This window comes from Eleutherodactylus coqui, chromosome 5 (genome assembly GCF_035609145.1).
Source record: "Eleutherodactylus coqui strain aEleCoq1 chromosome 5, aEleCoq1.hap1, whole genome shotgun sequence".
Taxonomy (NCBI): Eukaryota; Metazoa; Chordata; class Amphibia; order Anura; family Eleutherodactylidae; genus Eleutherodactylus; species Eleutherodactylus coqui.
Window position 1 is genome coordinate 57,160,009 of NC_089841.1, and position 23,821 is coordinate 57,183,829.

At 47.3% G+C, this 23,821-nt stretch overlaps 2 protein-coding genes and 5 non-coding genes across 8 annotated transcripts; all 7 read left to right on the forward strand.

Annotated features, from left to right (window-relative positions):
* The first annotated feature begins 4,775 nt into the window (after positions 1-4,775).
* LOC136630972 (small nucleolar RNA SNORD58) lies at positions 4,776-4,841 on the forward strand. Its single transcript, XR_010792975.1, has one exon. It is a non-coding gene; the product is annotated as a small nucleolar RNA SNORD58 (small nucleolar RNA).
* RPL17 (ribosomal protein L17) lies at positions 4,811-12,127 on the forward strand. The gene is made up of 6 exons (XM_066602570.1): positions 4,811-4,966; positions 5,076-5,116; positions 7,310-7,444; positions 9,984-10,082; positions 10,688-10,879; positions 12,043-12,127. The coding sequence occupies exons 1-6, from the start codon at positions 4,927-4,929 to the stop codon at positions 12,088-12,090; spliced, it is 555 nt and encodes a 184-aa protein (XP_066458667.1). The 5' UTR covers positions 4,811-4,926; the 3' UTR covers positions 12,091-12,127.
* LOC136630971 (small nucleolar RNA SNORD58) lies at positions 5,160-5,224 on the forward strand. Its single transcript, XR_010792974.1, has one exon. It is a non-coding gene; the product is annotated as a small nucleolar RNA SNORD58 (small nucleolar RNA).
* LOC136630969 (small nucleolar RNA SNORD58) lies at positions 7,531-7,596 on the forward strand. Its single transcript, XR_010792972.1, has one exon. It is a non-coding gene; the product is annotated as a small nucleolar RNA SNORD58 (small nucleolar RNA).
* Positions 10,549-10,615, forward strand: LOC136630973 (small nucleolar RNA SNORD58). The gene has a single exon (XR_010792976.1). It is a non-coding gene; the product is annotated as a small nucleolar RNA SNORD58 (small nucleolar RNA).
* On the forward strand, positions 11,089-11,154 carry LOC136630970 (small nucleolar RNA SNORD58). Its single transcript, XR_010792973.1, has one exon. It is a non-coding gene; the product is annotated as a small nucleolar RNA SNORD58 (small nucleolar RNA).
* Positions 12,128-17,141: 5,014 nt separating the features above from the next.
* On the forward strand, positions 17,142-21,879 carry C5H18orf32 (chromosome 5 C18orf32 homolog). 2 transcript variants are annotated; one of them, XM_066602573.1, is made up of 3 exons: positions 17,142-17,247; positions 18,760-18,947; positions 20,721-21,879. In XM_066602573.1, exons 2-3 carry the CDS (start codon positions 18,768-18,770, stop codon positions 20,793-20,795), a joined length of 255 nt encoding a protein of 84 aa, XP_066458670.1. In that variant the 5' UTR covers positions 17,142-17,247; positions 18,760-18,767; the 3' UTR covers positions 20,796-21,879. The 2 variants fall into 2 exon arrangements, with proteins under 2 accessions (XP_066458670.1, XP_066458669.1); XM_066602572.1 differs by lacking the exon at positions 17,142-17,247 and adding an exon at positions 17,267-17,376.
* Positions 21,880-23,821: the final 1,942 nt, after the last annotated feature.

Here is a 23,821-nt window from a genome sequence, read left to right on the forward strand (position 1 = left end):
CTTGTCACAGTCCTGGGTATAAATAGATGATGGGAGAGATGTCTGTAGTGTCCTATGATATATTTATACATTGTTATTTGTGGGCCCCCTTGTTACAGTCCTGGGTATAAATAGATGATGGGAGAGATCTCTGCAGTGTCCCCTGATATATTTATACATACCACGCTTCCCCGAAAATAGGTCCTACCCCGATAGTAAGACCTATCGGTCTTTCGGGGGAGGCTTGAAATATGAGGCCTCCCCCGAAAATAGGACCTAGCTCAGGTGCTCCAAAAATTTAAAAAATCAATACTCACCTGGTTTGCGGCATCCCAGTTGTCTCCGGCGGCGCTGCGTCAAACGGCTGAGTCCTCCCCGTCTGCCTACTCAGTTTCTGCTGGTGACAGGGCTTTGAATACCCCGCCTCCAGCAAAGCACGCCCTGTGCTTGGCTAATCTCAGAGCCATCTGCCAATCACGACCGACACTTGATGAGCCAATCACAGCCATTCAGTGGATGAAATCACTGAATGGCTGTGAATGGCTCATCGAGCACCGTCTGTGATTGGCTAATCACAGCGCCAGCAGCCAATCACAGTGCTCGCTTTGCTGGAGGCGGGGTATTGAAGGGCCGTCACCAGAAAGAAGCTGAGCAGGCAGACGGGGAGGACACTTGCCGCAGCACCGCCTGAGAACATCAGGACGCCGCGGACGAGGTGAGTATATGCCCCCCCCCCCCAAAAAAATATGAGACTGTGCCTTTTTTAGGGCAAAAAATAATATAATATAGTGTCTTATTTTTGGGGAAACACAGTCGTTATTAGAGCACCCCCTTGTTACAGTCCTGGCTATAAATAGATGATGGGAGAAATCTCTGCATTGTCCCCTGAAATATCTATACATAGTTATTAGAGCACCCCCTTGTTACAGTCCTGGGTATAAATAGATGATGGGAGAGATCTCTTTAGTGTTCCCTGATATATCTATACAGTGTTATTAGAGCGCCTCTTTTTACAGTCCTGGGTATAAATAGATGATGGAAGAAATCTCTGCATTGTCCCCTGATATATCTATACATAGTTATTAGAGCGCCCCCTTGTTATAGTACTGGGTATAAATAGATGATAGGAGAGATCTCTGTAGTGTCCCCTGATATATCTATACATAGTTATTAGAGCGCCCCCTTGTTACAGTCGGTACTGGTGTATCTTGTCTCCACCGGAACTAGGGGGTGGAGACATGGGTTGGTCACTGTCAGATACAGGGGAGGGCCAGGTCATGCCCCCAGGTTGTGATTGACTGCGCTGCTGCTGTGATGCCGACCCCAGTCTGAGTGTGTTGCTGCTAGCTATGGCCTCAGCGTTGGCTGTGCTCCCGGCCCCGCTGCTTCCCTATGAGTATATTCCTCTCCCCTCCCATCTGAGCACGTGGCCCTGATTTTACAGTCCCCGGCCCCGCTCTGGCAGTTAACGACGCGCTGTCATGTGTCTCCGCTCCCGGCAGAAGACAGGACAGACAGTTTGGCTGGATACCTCGACCGCAGCCATCAGAAGATAGGACAGACAGCGGGGCTGCATACCTTGCTTGCGGCTCACAGCGACGGTGCTAGGGGAGACACACAGCGGGCCCCAGGCGCTCTCTGCCGGTACTGGTGTATCTTGTCTCCACCGTAATACAACGGGACCCGGCCGCTCCTGCTGCTCTCTACCCTCACCCCTGATGGATGGGTCATGCGCTATCCTGGCCGACCGGTGTGACTGCTCTCTGCCCTCACTTGTGACCGACGGGGTGTGGGGGCAAGTCTCTCCCTCTGTCTTCTGCTGCCCCCATCGCTGGTGTGCCCGCTGTCAGCCGTTATCCATGGAGTCTGGAGCTGGGGGGATGGGACAGCCGACAAAGCTGCAGCCAATTGGAAGCTAGGGGTGTGACAGGAGCGTTCCCTCCTGCTAAGTGCTGTCACACCCCTAGCTTCAGGTGTTGACAATGTACAACAGTACCTTTACAGTCCTGGGTATAAATAGATGATGGGAGGGATCTTTGCAGTGTCCCCTGATATATCTATACATAGTTATTAGAGCGCTCCCTTGTTATAGTCCTGGGAGAGATCTCTGTAGTGTCCCGATATATCTATACATAGTTTTTAGAGCGTCCCTTGTTACAGTTTTGTGTATAGAAGATGGTGGGGGAGATCTCTGTAATGACTCCTGATAGCTATATACATAGTTATTAGAGCGCCCCCTAATTACAGTTCTGGGTATAATAGATGATTGGAGAGATCTCTGTACTGACTCCTGAGATATATATATATATATATATTAGTTATTAGAGCGTCCCCTAATGGCAGTCCTGGGTATAAGAGATGACGGGAGAGATTTCTGTAGTGTCCCCTGATATATTTCTCTATGGAGTCTGCTTTTTATTGCATCGCAAAGCACAAACTTGGATTTTTGTGTGATGCGCTGCGTTTTTAACATTAGAAAGTGCTGTTGACTTTCACACTTAAAAAATCACGGCAAAATGATAAAAACGGGCAAGAAAATCGCAAGTGGCAGCGATGTTTTTGGCAGTAAATGCAGCATTGAAGCACAAAAAGCGCAGCTGTGTGAACGCCTGTGTATTTTTTTTTTTTTTGTACAACCGTAATGTGCACACCAAATACGCTCATGTGAACGAACCGCTGAAGCCATTGGGTTCTATTCTCTGCATATAGCGTGCGTAAACGTTTTGTTCGCACATGCGTGCGCAAAGGAGTCTGCGTGAATCCAGCCGTACCGTCTTATTGATCCTGTATGATGAATACCGTAATAATACACATTGCCAGAATTGTTTTTCGCGGTTGCCCCGAATCCAAGAAAAAAAAGGGAAAGTGATCAAAAAGTCATTTTCATCCCAAAATTGTAGCAATAAAATCTACATTTCACCAGGCAAAACAAAAGCGAGCCCTCGCACCGCGCCGTCTACCACAAATTACATATTCTAAAGATACCAATTTCAGATAAACATTTTATTTTTGAAAATCAGTAGAACTCTTGAAAGACTGTATGAAAAGAACTGCTGGTGCTTAACGGGTTAAAAGTCTCACTATTTCTGGCTCCCAAGAAATCCCCGCTGGTAGTTGGTTGGCACAGTGGTTGGCAAGATGGCCGCCGCGGTTTACGTCCAACGTCTCTCCTCCCGCTCTCGCGAGACTCTGCGCCGTGATACCGCTCCCAGAATGCTTTGCCAGCCCTCTTCCTGCGCGGCCTGAGGTGAGTGAGACATGGCTGTCGAGACCGGCTCCGGGACTGGCGGCGGAATCCGCGCTTTATCTCCGCCATCCTGTCGCTGGCGGCTCGGGGCTCCTGCTGGGGTTTATGAGGAACGTGTCCGGCAGCGGGCTGTACTGGTATGAGGCGACGCCGACTGTGCGGAGGGGTCGCCGGGCGGAGGCCGCAGGATAGGACGGGGATGCGGCCTGTTCACGGGTGTCTTGGTGGGAGAGCTGAGAGCGCGTGGAGCTCAGTAGTGTCCGGACTACAACTCCCAGCATTCCATGCTGCCAGGCTTTATTATGTAGGGATGGTGTTGGCACTGCTCTATGGCACAAGGACTGATTTAAAGGGGTATTTTATTTTTTTTAATTTCTTCTACCTATTGCTGACCACCGCTCATCAAATGATTCTAGGGGTCTGCTGTCCCTATGGTCAGGGGTGGAAGCAGATTGTGCTGACTAGTGGCCGGGGTTGGTAGTGCAGCTCCTGTTAAATTCAATGGTAGCTGTGCCAGTGAGGATGTGTTTGCACCTCGCGCAATTGTTGCAAATCTTCTGCAGTGGAAAACCGGCACGGAAATCCACGTTGATTTGTGCACGGAAAACCACATCAGAATCCGCACGGATAATGCAGATTCGCACAAAATACGCTGTGAATTTTAGTGCATCTCTGCAATGTGTTACGTTCTGTAAGGCCGCGTCCCACGGAACGGAGATCTCGCAGAATGTCCGAACGGAAATTCTGCGAGATTTCTGCAGTGGAGAGGAAGCTTCAAAACCCGCACCATGTGGCGTGATTTGAAGTGGCTTGTCCGCCTGTGTTCCACTGTGGGAGTGGCAGCAAAAAAGGCGGTACGATTGGCGTGTCGCGGATTTGAATTCCGCTCTCCAGGTCAGTTCCACGCGGCGTGTGGATGAGGTTTTTGCGAATCTCGACCACTTTGCTGCTGCGTCTCGGGCTTTAGAATGTATGCTGAACTTCCGTGCCGAAAGGCTGCGGCTATTCCGTCCCGTGTGACCCCAGCCGCAGGCCTCTCACGCATGCGCTGATTAACCCACTGACGAGCGCAGAAACCTGCGGTAAAAAAAAAGTTAAATCGCGGCACAGCAACGTGACCGGAATCGTGAAGCTTTGCCGACTGCATGTGTGAGAGCGCCCGAGGACATAGTCGGAAAAAATGCGTATGTGTAATTCCAGCGCAGGAAATCGTGTTACTGCATCAAGAAGCGGCATGTGTTACTGCATTGGGTTTGTAATTGTGCATATGGATAGCTTGGAGTGCCCACTGCTGCCTTTTTTCCTGGGCACCTTAGCCATCATGGCTAAGCCCCTTGTAGATGAAGGGGCTCCACTGTTTGGGTACCTGTTGTGGCGCTCATAGAACTAGCACATCATGCCTAGTGCATGTGTTCACGTATTCCCATAGCAGCGGGACACCCCTGTGAGCAGTGTAATGGTTATGGCCTAGCAATAGAATGTGGACTGTACCATGGTAAATATGGGGGGATACTTGATATCTCCCTCCACTCTAGTGTAGGGTTTACGGCTGCAGTGATGACTTCTTAGGACACCTTTGGAATTAAAGATGAAAATACCTCTGAATCTGAGCGGCTGTTATATGCCGAGCTCCGTACTCGCGGCGTTACTCCTTGGACCTAAATGATATCTGCTTCTTCTCTCCCAGGTAACCTCTGAAAATGGTCCGCTACTCACTTGACCCGGAGAACCCCACAAAATGTAAGTGATGCTGTGTTTGTTTGTCAATGGTCCCTTACTGTTGTGGAACTACAACTCCCAGCCGGTCGGAGTAAGCTGTAATTGTTCATTTTTTTTTTTTGTCTTGCAGCATGCAAGGCCCGGGGTTCGAACCTGCGAGTGCATTTTAAGGTAAGCACAAGGCCTCTTTCGTCCAGGCTTTGCAAAGACTTCGCTGCTGTGATGTTTTCTTAGGACACCTTTGGATTAACCATGAAAATACAAGAAATTCTGAGCAGCGAACGACTTGTGTTACTGCATTTACTTGTCCCGCTGATCGGACGTTTACGGGGATCTTTTAGATGTGTCATAAAGGATTTTGCATAAATTCTCTTCTTATAAGCGGGCATTTCTATGAATGGTTTTCCCACGCGGCTTCTGTCCGGTTGTGGTATGGATGGAACTCGCATGGGAAAAGAATCCGTTGATTTCATTGGCTTTATAGGTCGTATTTGGGGTTATTCTTGTTCAAGAATGGCCCATTATTACCTATGGTAACCTGAAAAAAGGCATTGCACTCGCATGCCATGTGATTTACCTATGAGTGCAATGCATTATTTTCCATTTTTACTATAGGAACCACATGCGATTCTTTTTTGGGGGGTACGTTCACATGTAGCGGAAATGGGGCTGATTTTCTGCTGTGGAATTTGGCACAGGCATTTTTAAATTCGGCTTTGTAGAGATTTCACTTTTCCAATGGAAGACGTGAAGACTACAAATTGGGCCTGTTCACATTTCCATCATAGAACAGAGAAACAAAAATGGGAAGGTCGCAATTGTTGTAAAATGGACACCAATGACCAACAGACGTATTGGTGATAGTGGGTTTCATCACGTGTCCACCATGTGAGCACAAAAAAAAGTAGCGCGCTGCATTGTCTTTTTTTTTTTTTTCTACTTTTTTTGAAATTTATGACAATCTCTGAATGGAGATGTGAAGTGGCCATAGCCATGAAATAACTGCAGCATCCACTTCTGAGCCCCTAAATATGGAGGCGAGGCTTAGTGAGCATGCATGTGGATTTCTAAGGAGAATAATGGCCCTTTTACACGAGCCGACAATATTTCAAACTATTGCACGACCGTGGACGTCACCGCTAAAGTCAGCGGGCTTCTCTTCTGCTTCTTGCTCAGCGCTTCACCTACTATGGAAAGTGCTGAGCGGAGAGCATTTACACGGAACGACAAGCCAGCGAGCCAACAAGGTTTCTTTAAGCTTAAACAACCGTGAACGAGCGTTTTTTTTTGTTTTTTTTTCCTCCTATCTTTGGGCGCGCCCTCACATCGCCCATTGTTTTCCATGGGGCGGCGACAGCATCGCACCGTGTGCTAGGTGCACGCAATGCAAGGTTTTCATATTGAAAACAATGGGAGAAACTCTGTGGTGGGGGGTCCTACTTCCCTGAAGTGATGCAAGGTGGTTTGGAGAGATAAACGCCCCACGTCCACTGGGAAATCGCATGTTGTCGAGCGCAATACCGGGCCATGGTTCACGGCCCAATATGTGCTCGTCCATGTGAATGTAAAGTTAGCCTCAGTATAAACTGGCAGATGGTCATCTTTGACTGCCTCTTCACAGTGACTTGTGGCGGGCCGTTACGCTCCACTCTATTCACTACTATCGCTCCTGTGTGTGAGAGCATAGGAGTAATAGTTTGGATGACTGTTGGGCGCTTGGCCATCCCACAGCTGTCCCATGTAAAAGTACTGTTCACCTTTCATCTTTACGTTATGTTCGGCATATACACCATGATGGCGTCTGTGCTTGTTCCCAATGTGTCCTTTGCCACCCCAGTACCAGCGTACGCCAGGAGATTGTGCTTTTAGCATTTTCACTGTAAATATGCATTGGTACACCACTTTTGGTGTGTTTTTTGTTTTTGGGAAAGCCTAGTCTGATATGGAGTTATGTCAGTTAATGGCCTGCATGTACCTAAACAATGAGGAAATAGAAGGTATGCAACAGTATACACCCAACATATATCTCTGGCGGAGCCATGGTATGTATATTGAACGGGGCTGTATTAATGCTTTTCCAAGTCGTGTGTGTGTTTTCCATAGTCGCGGGTACAGGGTGCCTGTAGGTCTGTGGTATGGAACTGTGTGGGCTCTGTCCTTCTCTACAGGGTCTATGCTGTGTCCATACGAGTCCCGAATGTTGATATATTTGCTTACACCCTTAACGTTGGTGGATTTATAAAAACGGAACGGTTTAACCTAAAAAAAACAAAAAACCCCTGTTTAGTTTGTGTTTCTGACTGAGGTGCGGCCATGACTTCCTTTTATCTTGGTTATAATATATTTGTGTTGCTTTGTTTCCAGAACACTCGTGAGACAGCTCAGGCTATCAAGGGCATGCACATCCGCAAGGCCACCAAATACTTAAAAGACGTCACCCTGAAGAAGCAGTGCGTTCCCTTCCGTCGTTACAATGGAGGTGTTGGCCGTTGTGCCCAGGTCAGTACGCAGCCGCTCTCTAACCAACGTGAGCCATGGTGACAGATTATGCAGCATGACCGCCGTATAGTAGCTTTATATCGGAGTTGCAGTGATGACCATCTTAGGACACCTTTGGAATAACCATGAAAACAAACATTGTTCTGAGCAACTCCAGAAACTCTTGTATGCTAGACGGGTCCGGTCAGTCTGCACTCCATCCTTCTGTACCGTATACAGTGCTCCTCTTTACCATATTGCTGACTTGGTTTCATTGTGTTCTAACTCCCAGTTTGCAGCATTTTCACAGTAACACCCTGAGTGTTTGACCGCTTGTTCAGTTGAACGTATCTGCTTAGCCCCTTAAGGACCAACCACGGTAAATAGCGCTTGGTCCTGGGCTTTAATCCCGGCTGATGACACAAGTATGGTGCGGGTTTAAAGCTTTTGCAAATAAGTTTTTCATCGCTTCTCCTTTCCAGGCTACACAGCGTTCTATGAGCTCTATGTAGCGCAGAGAGAAAGTGGAAGAAACACTTGTGCTATGTGACTTGGTGATCACATGACTGCCGGGTGCTCCCTGGTACAGCTGGACTGCAGGGTCTTCGCAGACCCTGATCGGCCCTGCCAGTGACTACTTTCACTACAGGGAGATGGTTTCCCCTGTAACTGGGGCTCCTATGGTTCTCAGACAGTTGCTCCCATGCAAGGACTGTCTGGGAACCACAACTGATGCACAGAAAAACCGAGTTAAGTACAGAGTTGGTTAAAAAATGTTTCCTTTATTAAACAATCCAGACAGGCCTGAAGGGTGGGGAGTTCTTTCCAATGTTACCATAGTAGCCCCCTTGGAGTTGGAACACTGTTCTGAATAAATTCATGTGATCAGAACGTCTTGTAACTCCTGGCCCTCGTTCAGTATATGCTAGAACTTCAATAAGGACATTCCCTTCAGTTCTGAGCGGTCTAAATCCGAGTGATACCTTCGACATACGAAGACTGTTTTTACTTGTTCCCGCTGGCTGCTGACAGACCGGAGACTGCTGCAGCCAATCACAGACTATAGAAAGTCACGGCTGTGGCTAGTGATTGGCTGTAGCAGTCTCCGGTCTGTCAGCAGCCAGCGGGAACAACAAAGTGTATGTGAAGTGGTTTTATTTGTTTTTAATGGAAAACCCCATTTAACCTCAATTTGATGCAATTTTAAACCACATGCAACTCCGTCATCAGCGCTATTACATTTCCAGCTGTCAGCTGACAAAATACAAGCAGACTATTGGTCAGAGGAGTTGGAGCACTTTAGCTTGGATGATGCGAGGTGTCCTGGAGTGTTAGAAAAAATTGGACTGACTGGTATCCCATGTAGACGTATGATCCAAGCGTGTGCAATATTGTCTCCTCATAAAGAATGGGGTTAGAACACCGATGGGTATTTTATGAAGTCAGCGTGGGAACAGTAGGCAGGGATATAGCTATATGAATTTGACTGTGTAATCTATGGCTGTACCTAGCCGTCCAGAGAGGAAGCCCCTTCTGCAGCACTTCTGGCTATCGTCTGGGCTACACCGACTTCTTGTGGCACTGCTGATTGATTTTTACCTCAAAATAGTTACCTCCATATCCCCTTAAACTTTTTAGTGACTGTTTTGCATTGTGCAAAAGTGCATGTAGCTGGATGTATTACTGTGGACTGCAGCTGGAACTCCGTTAAAGGGGTTTTCTAGGAGGATACTATTCGTGTCCCATGTATCCTCAAGATAGGTCAGCATTGGTTGGTCGGCTGGGGTCTACCGCTTGGGGCACATGATCAACCTGGGTTGTAAGTGGTGGACCCCAAATGGCTGTTGGTGACCTATCCTGAGGATACATTGGACATCAATAGTAAGTTTCTGGGAAACCCTTTTAATATCAGTGAGTAGTTTAAAAGTCATGTAGAACAGCACGCGGCTCTTAATAGCCTGTTAGGTTAGACAGATGTGGGGTGAGTTGATGCATGTACTTTTTTTTTTTTTGCGCTGTCTTCATGGATGGGACTAGGGCATCTGATGTGCAGGGTCCATGGAGTTGGGTCTGTGTGCTGTCCTATGTGACTATTTCAGGCGCAGCTAGCATACCTCTGTGAGTCCAGGCATGGTCTGCTTGAAGTCTCTGTGTAGCCCCAACCTATTGGAAAGGCATTCTGAGTAGAGACTCCCTTATGTTGGTTACATGGGGAAGGGTTGTCCTGATACAGCTGATTATTCAAGAATTTTCATATTCATTCCCCAGGTAGAAAATTTCTTAGACTGCTTTTGTGGGGCATTAGTCACCGTGCCAATGTGAATTTTTTTATTTATTTTTTTCCCCTTTTGGGGGTTTGAACATCATGCTGCTAAAATGGCAAAATAAGAAGTAGGGACTTGCATGGCTGCCTCTCTTGTCTCTAAAAGGGTTTGGACAGTGAGTTGTGTGACAGGACATTTCTACTACCTAATCTTCATGTATGCAGCGATTGCGGATGGTTGCAATGGTCACTGTATATCCATCAGCTTTGTAACCTTTTGTCTTGCTTTACCTACAGGCCAAGCAGTGGGACTGGACACAGGGACGTTGGCCCAAGAAAAGCGCAGAATTTCTTCTGCACATGCTTAAGAACGCAGAGAGCAATGCAGAACTGAAGGTGAGCTGTGCTTGCGTATACCCAGACTATGAAGAATGGCGGTGTTAGAGTAACTGCACTTTCAAAAAAAAAAAAAAACAACTTTTGACACATCAGAGCAATATGTCCAAAGTTTCAGTGGGGGTCCAGGTACTGCAGCACGTACCCTATGCCTCTTCAGCTGTTGTCATTGCTTGTTGAGTCCACTCAGCAGCTGAAGGTGAACGCCTAGAGGTTTACAGGAGTCTATGCGTTCGTCTTCAATTGTTACGATCTGACATTCAATGATGGCATCCGAGGGGGCACAGAACTTGAATGAGCATTGCAGCCCCTTTATATCGGCAATCAGCAGGGGTCTCAGTACTTCCACCCTCACTGATCAAAGCTTTTGTCACGTCAAATATTTTTTAAAAGTGCATGTACTCTTTACGGTCGGCGCTCTCTAGTCCAAAATTCACTGTTAATACAGGTAATATCTGAATACTGGCAGCCATGATGACCATCTTAGGACACCTTTGGAATTAAACATGAAACAAATCTTTGTTCTGAGCCCCCAGTATTCCTCTTATGGTCTTACCTGTCTGTATACTGGGAATTCCTATATAATTCTTTCCTTTGGCTCCCAGGGGTTGGATGTCGATTCTCTGGTCATTGAGCACATTCAAGTAAACAAGGCCCCCAAGATGCGCAGACGAACATACCGTGCTCACGGTCGCATCAACCCTTACATGAGCTCCCCCTGCCACATTGAGATGATTCTGACAGAAAAGGAGCAGATCGTCCCCAAACCAGAGGAGGAAGTTGCTCAAAAGAAAAAGGTAATTCTTTTTTTAAGATTAAAGGGGATTTGACAAGATTTTAACATTATTCTCTTAAGTGCCTGGTAGGAGCTTCACCCATCATGAGAACAGCCACGCATGTATAAGCGGAGTGATGCTTGAGCATCCACTCCATTGTCTTTTGGACTGACTGCTAAGAGATTGCCAAGTGCTGTACTTGGCTTCTTCTCATCAGTCCCACATCGGAGTTGCAGTGATGACCATCTTAGGACACCTTTGGAATAACCATGAAAACAAAAACTGTTCTGAGCAACTCCAGAAATCCTTCCTAGGTGTTGTATGCTAGTTGTGTACTACATGCAGTGTTTCTCTTTACCATATTTCATTGTGTTCTAACTCCCAATTTGTAACATTTTCTTGGCGACACACTGAATATTTGAGCGCTACTCCAGTTGAAGTATCTACTTAGCCTGGAAATTTAAAGTATAGACCTCCTACTTGATAAAGTGTTTTTACTGCCGTTGTACAATACATTAGGTGTTCATTGTTAAAGCGACCCTCTGAGGCTGGAGAAACAAAGATTGCTGCCCCAGCTTCTCTGACTGATGCACACTGTACACTACACTGGCCAATCAAAGCATTATGTCGTGTATTGGACTATGAACACCTACAAATGCAGTGTGCATCAGGTAGTCGGTGAAGCGGTGCGATCATCTTTGTTTTTCCAGGACCAGATGGTCGCTTTAAGCTTTCTTCACTTCCAGGCATGTGACCACCATCTTAAGACCACAATGTTGTGCATCTGCTGATCAGCAGGCTGCAGATGATTGGGGGGAGATCATGTGTATTTTAAACTATCCAGTAATATGTTGCACATATATTTACTACTAAAAACCATTTATCTGAATGTGGTTGTTTTGACGGCACATGAATTATTGCAAGCCCTCATTCTGATCAATGGTCGGTAGCAGATTTCGATATCAAATCTGTTGGAATTCACCTTTTAGAGATCTAAAAACTGATTTAAAGCATAAGTTTCTGCAGGTTGGAGAATATTGATAGTTGCATCCAATAAAAGAGGAGACTGGGATGATGTCTAACACAACTGTTGCAGTTAATTACCCCCCACAACTAGAGCGCAGTATACTCTTTACTTATTACAATGATCCGCTTAAAGTAACACGGACCATTTTATTTTGCAGATCTCTCAGAAGAAGCTGAAGAAGCAGAAGCTCATGGCTCGGGAGTAAAAGTGACTTGTACAGAAATAAATCAAATCCTTCTAAATCCTGTGTGTTGCCACTTTCTGCACGAACACGTCGGCTGCGGGTCCTAGAAAGGGCGCCGGGGCTGTATACTTCGAGTAGAGCATACATCTAGTGTTTATGGGTGTCCTGCCAAAGCAAGTTATCACATTTTTATAGGGTTTGTCCCAGAATCCTATTTTCTCACTTACCCACAGGTGTGCTGAGACCCTTGCTGATCCTGAGAATGGGGGGTCCTGTGTTGTAAGTGGCTATATGCGGCAGTCACAGTTGAAAACGAATGGAGTAGTGTAGTGCATGCTTGGCCATTACTTCCTTCAAGTTCCTCCTGGTGGTGGTACTCTTTGAGTCCGTTCGGGGGTGGTGGGGTGTCTTACTAGTAAGGACTATTAGTTTATTACCTATTCTGATAAATGGTTTTTCCCAGAATCCTGTCTTATCCCTTAAAGGGGTTGTCCCGCGCCGAAACGGGTTTTTTTTTTTTTCAACCCCCCCCCCGTTCGGCGCGAGACAACCCCGATGCAGGGAGGTAAAGAAAGCTCACCGGAGCGCTTACCTGAATCCCCGCGCTCCGGTGACTTCTCTACTCACCGCTGAAGATGGCCTCTTCCTCCGTGGACCGCAGCTCTTCTGTGCGGTCCACTGCCGATTCCAGCCTCCTGATTGGCTGGAATCGGCACGTGACGGGGCGGAGCTACACGGAGCTACACGGAGCCCCATAGAAGACTGCAGAAGACCCGGACTGCGCAAGCGCGGCTAATTTGGCCATCGGAGGGCGAAAATTAGTCGGCACCATGGAGACGAGGACGCCAGCAACGGAACAGGTAAGTATAAAACTTTTTATAACTTCTGCATGGCTCATAATTAATGCACAATGTACATTACAAAGTGCATTATTATGGCCATGCAGAAGTGTACAGACCCACTTGCTGCCTCGGGACAACCCCTTTAAGGAGTTCATTCAGTTGCACTTTGGAGTGTATACACGGCCTCAGAGTAAGTGCCACAGCATGGAGAAATGCTTGAAAGGAATTTGGATTTGATGCAGAATTAAGTTTTAAACCATCTTATTTCAAACAATTACATGTCTCCTCTGGCCTGATGACTATCGTCCAAGCTGGAACACTGGCATGCAGTGGTGATGACCATGTGGTATTGGCCAAAGTCCACGGCTCTTATCACGAGGCGGTAGGAGAGTATTGACTCGAAATCCATGTGTCCAACAAAAAATCAATTTGAGCGACCCGGGGATTGTACTGCCAAGGAATCGCCTGGATACTTAAAGAGCTTCTCTGCTGATCGTTGTGTGGGCTGTATGTTATCCTGCTGCGTTCAGTACTCCCTGAAGATGGGGCAGCACATAAACAGAACGGTCTGCTGTCTATGGTGTGTACTAGAGGTGATCTGATGTTGATGGTACCCCAAACCATGACTCCATTTGGACAAGTTGTGCGATGCTATGGAATGGTGGAAGGATCTGCCTGAATGCCTCATCGGCTGCAGACACTCACCTGCCAATCATTGCGGAGTCAGAATCTGGAGCAACACTATTGCAAGTTGTCACAACAAGGGTGCGGTGTAAGGGGTACTTTTCGCAACGGACAGCTTAACCACAAACCTGGCTCAAGAAACTCTTCTCATTCTCGTCTTGATGCTCCAGTCCTGCTAGGACGATGCGTCCAAATTCAACCTAGGACTGAAGTATCCTGTTGCGTTCCTATCCTGATACGACACAAAGACCAGCCGGCTGTACGTAGCCCCATCACTCCATCTTTATCCTGACACAAAGCTGTTTCTAGAGGTGTGATCTCTCCAAAGTTAAGGCCCATTTAGACCCAACAATTTTCTCTCAAAATTCCCTCAAAGGCATCTTTTAAATGAGAATCGTTGGGTCTAAATGCACGGCCATCATGCAGTTTTCGTGCACGAGTCGTTCCTCACTCAATTCTAGTTTTATTGAATTGAGCGATGAACTCTGATAACAGCCTGCACCGCTGATAACAGTCGGCAGCGCTGATAAGATTCAGCTTGTGTCCCGCTGGTAGTTCACAGCGGGATGCGATCTGTACGCGTGGAGAACAATACAGCTGTTTGCTTATGCGGTGTCCTGCTCTGCCTGCATAGATCTTAAGTAGCTACTCGGCTACTAAATACTATGCAAAGATGATCACTCAAACTGTCGTTTGAGCGATCATCTGTCAGTGTAAATGGGGTCTTAGCTTGACAGACTGGGTTTTGCTTTTTGTTGTGTGATTGGCCCCAAAACTGCCATCAATTAGCATAACTTATTTGTTTCTAAATACCTTGAAAATGACATAATGCTGCAACAAACACTTATGCCGAAGGGATGTGCAGACTGCAGAATTCACAGCGGACTCTTCATGAATTCTACCTCTAAAAACCATGCCAAAATCTGTGGCTTTTGGTGTGGCTTTTGCCCCATCAATGTGGATTTCTGCCACTGTAATGTGACTTTCTACATGTGCGCTTGGCCCATTGATGGGGCAAAATCCATCTGCAGATTAGTAACAGCTGCAGAATTTGTTGGAAATTCCGTGGTGAATTCCACTGTATGAACGTGCCTTGAGGTGCTTGTACACGGGCTGCAATTGGCTGGCAATATGTACCAAACTACGCCACTTGGGGCTTATTTACACGGGCGTATATTGGTCAGCGGTCTCACAGCCAGATAATATACGCTTCCATCTAAGCGTGTGAAAGCGGTCCAAGGGTGTGTTCACATACACAACAGTGTCGGTGTGGGAGATCGCAAACCTGCATGTTCTATTTCTGTGCGCAGCTCCTACAAGAAGAGAACATGATCTTCCCGTCTTGCAGCATCACTGCGACAAACCTCGCCCGTGTAAATAATAGGTTGTATCATCATGCATCTCGCAACACACAAAACTTAAAGGGGTTGTCTCGCGCCGAAACGTTTTTTTTTTTTTCCATAGGCCCCCCCCGTTCGGCGCAGGACAACCCCAAAGGATGTGTTAAAAAAAAAAAAATGTTATTACTTACCCGAATCCCCGCTCTGCGACGTCTTCCTTCTTCTTCCTTCACCAAGATGGCCGCCGGGATCTTCACCCACGATGCACCGCGGGTCTTCTCCCATGGTGCACCGTGGGCTCTGTGCGGTCCATTGCCGATTCCAGCCTCCTGATTGGCTGGAATCGGCACTCGTGACGGGGCAGAGCTACGATGACGACGCGGTGAGCAGCTCTCCGGCACGAGCGGCCCCATTCACCAGGAAGAAGACCGCACAGCGCAAGCGCGTCTAAAAAAGCAAGAAGCCAGTGAAATTAGACGGAGCCATGGATACGGGGACACTAGCAACGGAGCAGGTAAGTGAATAACTTCTGTATGGCTCATATAGAAGTGTATAACCCCACTTGCTGCCGTGAGACAACCCCTTTAAGTGCCCTGCGAGCGTGAATGCACCCCTCTGCTCCTGAGAGATGGGTATCTGGTGCTTCTGAACCAAGGTGGATATGGTTTGCCTCCTGCCTGTTCAAAGAAAATCCCTTCTCCCACAATGCCTTCAATGTTTTGGGGGATTTAGGCCGGCTTCACACGAGCGTGACGGGCTACGCCGCGGAATATTCCTCAGTGAAGCCCGTCACGGCGCCCCCCAGAGACCCCATACTTACCAGCGGAAGATAGCGTGAAGACGCTTCCCTGCCTACCGCCGTCGCGTCATGTGACACGCCCACCGCATCACATGACGCGGCCGGCCGTGTCACGTGACGCGCTGGCCGTGTCATATGACGCGGCGGTAGGCGGGAAAGCGTTTTCACGCTATCTTCCGCTGTGTTACAGCGGGAGATAGCGTGAACGGACGGCTTCCATTGACTGCAATGGAAGCCGTCAGCGCGTACACCCACGGCAAATAGAACATGCTGCGGGTGAGAACGGGTGATTTCACGGTGCGAAATTCCGTGGTGGAATTCCGCACCGTGAGCATTGAGCTATTAGGTTCAATAGAACCTAATAGCTGTGGGCAACGCAGCGGATTTTTGCCGCGAATTTACGCGGCGTAAATCAGTTTGTGGGAAGGAGGCCTTAAACCTAATTGCATCTTGATGTATTTAACTTCCAGTTCGGGAGAATTCACAAGGATTGGGGGAAATTAAAGCTGTTCCAGACCTGCTACATATCTGAAAATCACTACGGCTGTCTGGGCCTTCAGCCCGCTTGCACAGGTTACACTTCCCTGTGGGTATGGCTTATCTCCCTTACTGGAGTTTGGGGGGGTGGTAATCTCTGACAAGCAGGAAAGGATCCAATACACTTTAGCTACTTGTACAGAATTACTACTCTGTCGCTGCTACTAGAAACTAGGATAATGCATACATGTCGACCCGGACAGCACACAGCAGGTGAACCCGTCGATCAGCATCACCTCCATAAGATAGGGGGCGCCATTAAAAAATCCACTATAAAGCAACCCTCTAGTCCTGGACAAATAAAGATGGCCACGCAACTTCTTTGACCAGCAGATGTGCTAAAGCTACTTTCCATGGGGTGATGATCGCCCGAATTCTCAATGGAAACTGAATTTGTGTAATCATCCCGCGTACATGAAGCCCTCAACAGGGCGCTGAGCGATCAGTCTTGTTGGAGTCGCCTGGTTTTTAGCAAAACTAAACCCAAGAGACTGTGGGCCAATGTAAACAGGAGCTGCTCCGCGCCGGAACGATCCAGAACCTTAACGGCTGCTGTCAAAAGATGTATGGGTGGTTGTTGAGGGGTTAACTTCCATGGGATTGCAGATCATGGCCTACATTGCAATCTCTGCTTGGGCAACCAAAGTCACTGTAGTCCTAGCCTGATGCCACCACGGAGTAGGAGTCCTTAGTACTGGCCTGAGACTACAACCCTCTAGCGCCCCCTGACATCCCAAGAGTCCTAGTTTATCAGCAGGTCGCAGAGCGCCTCATCTCTTTTTACCACTTGTTTCATCATTGCAGTACTTGTGAGGCGCCGCTAGGGGAGCCCGCTCACACTGTGCACAGGGGGAGAAAACACGGGGGCGCTCTAGCCCAGTTGACGTCACTCCAGCAACGCAGTGACTGTGACTTCCGGTACGCGGAGCTCAACTGTGACTGGCGTCGCTGTGAGGGAGCGCTGTGTTTTATCTGTGTATGTATACACATATAGGAGAGGCATCGTAGGTGGCCGTCATAGGGCAGCAGGGCATCAAAGGGGGGTCCGTATGGGGGTCGCGAGCCACTGCAGGTGGCCGTATGGAGACATTGGAGCTGCAATGCGGTTTGTAAAACATCATAAGGGGCTGTAATAGGACAGTGAGGCATCATAGGGGGCCATATGGGAGCTGCAAAGCATTGTAGGGGGACATATGGGGGGGCGTGGGGAATTGTAGGTAGCCGTAATGGGATGGCAGGGCATCAAAGGGAGCAGGGAGACATTGTAGGTGGCTATATGGGGGCCTTGGGGCATCATAAGAGGCTGTAATGAGGCGGCAGGGCATTATAGGGTGGCCATAAGACATTGTAGGGGACTGAAATGGGGTGGTGGGGCAACATAAGGGGCTGTATGGTGGGCATGAGACATTGTAGGGGGGTGTAATCGGGCGGTGGGGAATCAAAAGGGGGCCGTATGGGGGAGCAATACATTGCAGGTGGCTGTATGGAGGCATTGGGGCTGTAATGGGGATGGTAAGGCATCATAAGGGGCTGTAAAGGAGCAGTAAGGCATCATAGGGGGCCATATGGGAGCCAAGAAGCATTGTAGGGGGGCATGGGGAACCATAGGTAGTTATAATGGGACAGCAGGACATCAAAGGTGGCTGCGAGACATTGTAGGTGGCTATATGGGGGCCTTGAGGTATCATTGGGGGCTGTAATATGGCAGAGGTGGCTATATGGGGTGGCAGGGCAACATAAGCGGCTGTAAGGCATCATAGGGGGCCATTTGGGAGCCGAGAAGCATTGTAGGGGGGCATGGGGAACCATCATAGCTGTAATGGGACAGCAGGGCATCAAAGGTGGCTGCGAGACATTGTAGGTGGCTATATGGGGGCTTTGTGGTATCATTGGGGGCTGTAATATGGCAGCGGGGCAGAGGTGGCTATATGGGGTGGCAGGGCAACATAAGCGGCTTTTATCTGGTGGTGGAGCATTCTAGGGTGGCCAGGAGACATTGTAGGGGACTGTAATTGGGTGTCGGGGCAACTTAAGGGGCTGTATAATGGCCATGAGACATTGCATGGTGGCATAATGGCACTGCAGGGGTCAGTTATGGGGTAGCGGGGCATTGTAGGGGGCTGTTTGGTGGCCACAAGACACTGTAGGGGGGCCCTGGGGCATCGTATGGGGCTGTAATGGGCTTCTGGAGCATCATAGAGGGTGATATTGGGGCAGATAGACAATGTAGGTGGCCATATGGGGGGGCCAGGGGCATTCTCTCTACAGAAAGGATCATGGGGTGGTAAAGATGAGAGTGCAGGGCGTTAAGGATGGTTCTATACAGACTTGGGTATATGGGTTGCACAGGGCGTTACGGATGGATATATAGGGTGCTTGTAGTTGCAGGATGGGCTGCTGGTACATTTTCGGTTCTTATAATGCAGTTACCTGGAGACACTAGTGTATACTAATTCTTCAATAAACCAGTGTCCTTGTACCCCTGCAGCACTGACCATGGTGTGCATCCCCTGCATCGTCATTCCCGTCCTCCTGTGGGTCTACAAGAAGTTCCTGGAACCCATCATCTATCCCATGATCTCCCCTTTCATCAACCGATTATGGCCACGCAAGGCGGTGCAGAGCGACCCGGCTGCGGCAAGCAAAGACAAAGCAGAAAGCAAATGCAGCACGACGGTACAAGTTCTTCATATAGCTATAACGAGCAAACAGTATATTCTGTGGAATTCTAGAATCTCAGCCATCTGTGACTATAAGAGCTCTGCTCACAGCTGAGGGTTTGTTGCACTCTGCACCATCCTAGAACCACTTGCAGACCGCCCATACACTATAAGCATCTGGTCAGTCTGCAGGGATGTCTTAGATTGCCTGTGCAGAGAATCTTGCTGTCTGACAGCTGAGATCACAGAGCTTTGCCTGGTGACCAATCAGCATGATCCCCAGGCAATTGTTTTCAATGGGAAACCTTTAATCGCACTTGCTGTCCTGTAGAAAACAGTTAGCGGTGCGTTCTGAGGACATGCCCCGATTTTTTTGCATGCGGGAATACATCGTTTATGTATAGGACTCCATCCAAAAGAATGGGGTTCATGTTCGCGTGAGATTAGTCTAGATTGTTAGAAATCTTTGTACATTTTTTAAAAAAATGAAAAACTACCATTTTGCAGTGACATAAGTCCTCACACCCTGGACTCAGTACTTAGTTGTAGCCCCTTTGGCAGCGATTCCAGTCTTCTTGGGTCTGATGCCACAAGGTTCACATACCAGCGGAACTGCAGATCCTCTTGAGCTCTGTCAGGTGGATGAGGGGGCCGTCTGTAGGGGTCTAGCTGGGCCACTCAAGGACATTCACAGAGTTGACCCTCAGCCCCTCCTGTGTTGTTTTGGCTGTCTGCTTAGGGTCATTGTCTTGTTGGCTGGTGAACCTTCTGCCCCATCCCAGTGGTGTGCAGAGAACGCTATTCACAATCAGGTAGCTAGTAGTGCTGCTTTGCAGGGAGAAATTAGAGGGGGACTCAGGAAGACACCAGATGGCAGACCCCCACGGATCATGAAGTCATGGAATATTTTAGGGATGCGCAGTCACTCTATAATATGGGAATACCTGTTTAACCACTTGGCGCCTCAGGCAAGTTTTGGCCCATGTGACTAAGTGTGACGTGTCCCTTTATGTGCTAAGAACTTTGGAATGCTATTACATAAGTTACTCTGAGATACTTTTTCGTGCCACATTTTATTTCATATCCAGGGAAACTTTTGGTCAGTTTGTTTTGCATTTATTTAGAAAAAAAAACCAAAATTTAGAGAGAATTTGTAAGAAATAGAATTTTTTCTTGTACTACAGATGGTGATGGCGCACACAACAGTTCATGAATAACATGTCCGCGATATGGCAATAATAATTTTTAACTTTTTTCTGGCTGTTGCAGGGCTTATAAATATTGCAGCAATTTTTCACATTTGGAAGAATATTCCCAAACTCTCTTTTTTTCCACAGCCATCACAGGGCAGGAGACCACGCTGATTATTCTCCAGGCTGGGGCTCCTATTACACGAAGCGCTTAATCGTGCGAACAATGACAGAGTTCACTCGTCGGCTCCTGCAGCCCGTTTATACAGTCAGACAAATCGTTCAGCCATTCGCATTCACCATACTAGTGGATGTGAAGGACTAAATAATCGCTGTTCAAACATGACGATGTGCGAGCGATTATTTTTTTTTTTATGCCTGCATAAAATGGACAACACGGATGTGAACAGCCTCTGAATTTTTTTATTTTAACCCCTTCAATACCTGTGGAATTTTATAAAATCTTTGAAAACGCCTTAAATTTAGCGATCGAGGCAGATAGAAAAGTGCCGTTCACACGTGACGGAGTCCACGAGTGCTGAGTGTTTCTGCTCTCCTTCCACTCCTCTATCCACTGATTCTTGTCTTTCCCTCTACAGGCAGAGAGTAATGGGACAGCAAACGGTAGCGTTGCGCAAGAACACGATGGGACCGCTAATAAAAAGACAGACTGAAAGCTCCTCCTCCGTAAAGGACTCTGAACTCTCTGACCGGCACCTCTACCTTTCTAGGGACACAATGCAGTCGCCTTCTCTCTGATAAAGGAGCATCTTATTTATTGATTACATGAACATGTAACGATTATGATTCCTTCTGTACATACTAATATACGGCATTCCAGATCAGATTTGTAGAAAACACTTTATAGCTGGTAACAGAATAAATTATTCCCTCTACCGCCTGATTGGTGCTTGCAGGACCTGTATGTGTTGTACGGCGGCACGGTGTGATATTTGTTTCGGTAAGAAAAACGGAAACTTAATGGAAAGGAAGCGAATGAACAGCGAGCCGTTTTTTTGAAAGCGTATTGAATGCAATGGGAACAAAGGGAAACGTTTAATTCCGGTTTTTGCTTTCAAAATGGAATTGTGCTGCAAAGGCCCAACACAGGTGTGAATGTAGCCTTAGAAGAGCTTCACACGGGCGAGTGCGATAACGGGGCTCAATTTCATGCTCGCCAATATGCTCCCTGTGGATGCAGGGCGTTTTTCTCTCAAATCTTCCTTTCATCACTTCAGAGAAGTCGTGATCCTCCGCCGCGGCTGACAGCTGTGGTGGAGGATCGCAGAGTTTCTCCCATTATTTTCAATGGGCGACCTCGCATTGCACCGTGTGCACCTAGCATGTGGTGCGATGCTGCCACCAGCCCCATTTGAAACAATGAGCACTGCAGTGCGAGAGCACGCAGAAAGATAGGACATGCTGATATATATATATATATATATATATATATATAAAAGCAGGAAAACATTGTTCATGCGCATGACCCCATTCAAAATAATTGGGTTCATATTCGTGTGACATTTTGTGCTATTTTCTCGCCCGTGTGAAGCCAGGCTAAGGAAGTTCATCCTGGTTCAGGCATAGAATAGCAGAGCTGAAGTCTAGGCTTTGTTCGCATCTTCAGTCCTTTTTATCCTTTTTTAATCAGTTTTTTTTTTTCTCTTTTCAAAATGTAAAATAAGATGTTTTAACTGAAACAAACGGATCTGATATTTAGACAGATGAATCCGTAAAATAAAAAATAATAGAAAAACAGGTTCCTTTTGTGTCAGTTTCTTATCCATTATGATCAGTTTTTAATGGATCTGGTTTGTTTTTTATTGTAGCTCTAGTTTTGCAACCGCGCGTGCGCAGTGTGATTTAATGATCCATTAAACAGAAGCCCGAACGGATAGGAATAAAATACTTCTTGTTTATGTCCGTCTGTGTTCAGTAGTGTTAAAAAAAACCCCACTGCTCCATTCTGTTCAGTTCTGCACTTCAGTCTTCTCTGTCTGTCAAAAAGAAAGGAATGGAAACCAGATGAAATAGAAGGGACCCGCCTCACTGAAATCAACAGAGATTTTACTGGATCCATTTTTTTCCGCCATTTTTTTGCTTTTTGGATGGAACAGAAAAACTGAAAATAAAATGAATTAATTGTATGAGTCGCTATGGAGATAATACCACAAGTGGTGTTTTTTTATTTTTTAAAACCAAGTGCAAAAATGTTTTTTTTTTTACTACTTTTACTTTTTTATGTCCTTGTACAGGTCTTGAACCTGCGATTGTATAATTGCTCTAATAATACATTGCAGTATTTCTGTACTGCAATGCATTATCGCTAATTGTAGCTTTCACAGGCAATGTCAGACCCGGACAACATGGTCTGACATCCGGGTTGCCCTGGCAGTCCATTGGTCCTTTGTGATTACATGGCAGAGGGCTGATGACATCGCATAGGGAGTGCCCTCCCTCTGTGATCCCTTTACTGCATGTAAGCAGTTAATGGTGGGGATCAGATTCTCACCGATCCACACTGTTGCAGTGGGGAGGCCACCTGTAAGTCAGAGCCTGTGCCATCCATAGTACTTGTATGCCCATTTACGGGAAATGATTGGGACCTAGAGGATACATTTACGTCCTGGGGCACAAAGGGGTTAACCTAATAACTATGTGCAACTTTAGTTTAAAGGGGTGTTTCTAGCTTAAAAAGTCATGCCATATTGCTAGGATACGCTGTCTCAGAATGATTGCCGGGAACCACACTGATCCTGAAAATGAAAGGGAAGTGCGGCAGACTTAGCGCTATGCCCCCAGCGGTGTGCAGGGAACCCTATTCACAATCGGGGAGCTGGGAGCGAAATTAGGTCACCAAAGACCGGACCCCCACGGATCATGAAGTTATGGAATATTTTAGCGCTGTGCCATCCCTTTATAATATGGGAATATCTGCCTAACCACTTGCCCCCGGGCCAGTTTTGGCCAAGGTGACTAAGCCCAAGACAAGATGGAAGTGACCTTTCTCACTGAAATCGGTGGAAAGTTTACTGGATCCAGTGTTTTCCACCCATTTTTTGCTTTTGGGATGGGATAGAAAAGCTGTAAATAAACCCTGTGCGCTCAGCCGTGGGGCTCATTCACACAACTGCCTGTATAAACCGGTTTACACTGCGCAATATCCATGGCGAATTCTGCATCCAAAACAGAGTCGAAACCTGCAGCTGATCTCAGAAGACACAGCGCTCACCTCTGCAGTCTTCGGCTGTTGGCGCCCTCCTTTACCCTGCGGCGTATACCGAGGGCAGTGCCACATCACTTGACCAGCAGCTACAGGATGAAGGTGTGCGCTGACAGGCACAGTCTTTGGGGGTGAGCGCTGCACCCTTTGAAATAAACTGCGTCCTTCTCCCCCGTGTAAACACACACCAAGTCTAATCGCCGCTGGCATTCTGTATCTTAAAAGCAGCAGTAAGTGCGCAGCGGCCAATTCTGTACCTGAACGCTGCGGAGTCTAACCTATGTACTTCAAGGGCTGAAATCCGCAGCATGTGTATGTATGTATGTGTATGTATGTATGTGTATGTGTGTATATGTGTGTGTATGTGTATATGTATGTGTATATGTATGTGTATATGTATGTGTGTATATGTATGTATGTATGTGTATATGTGTATGTATGTGTATATGTGTATGTATGTGTATATGTATGTATGTG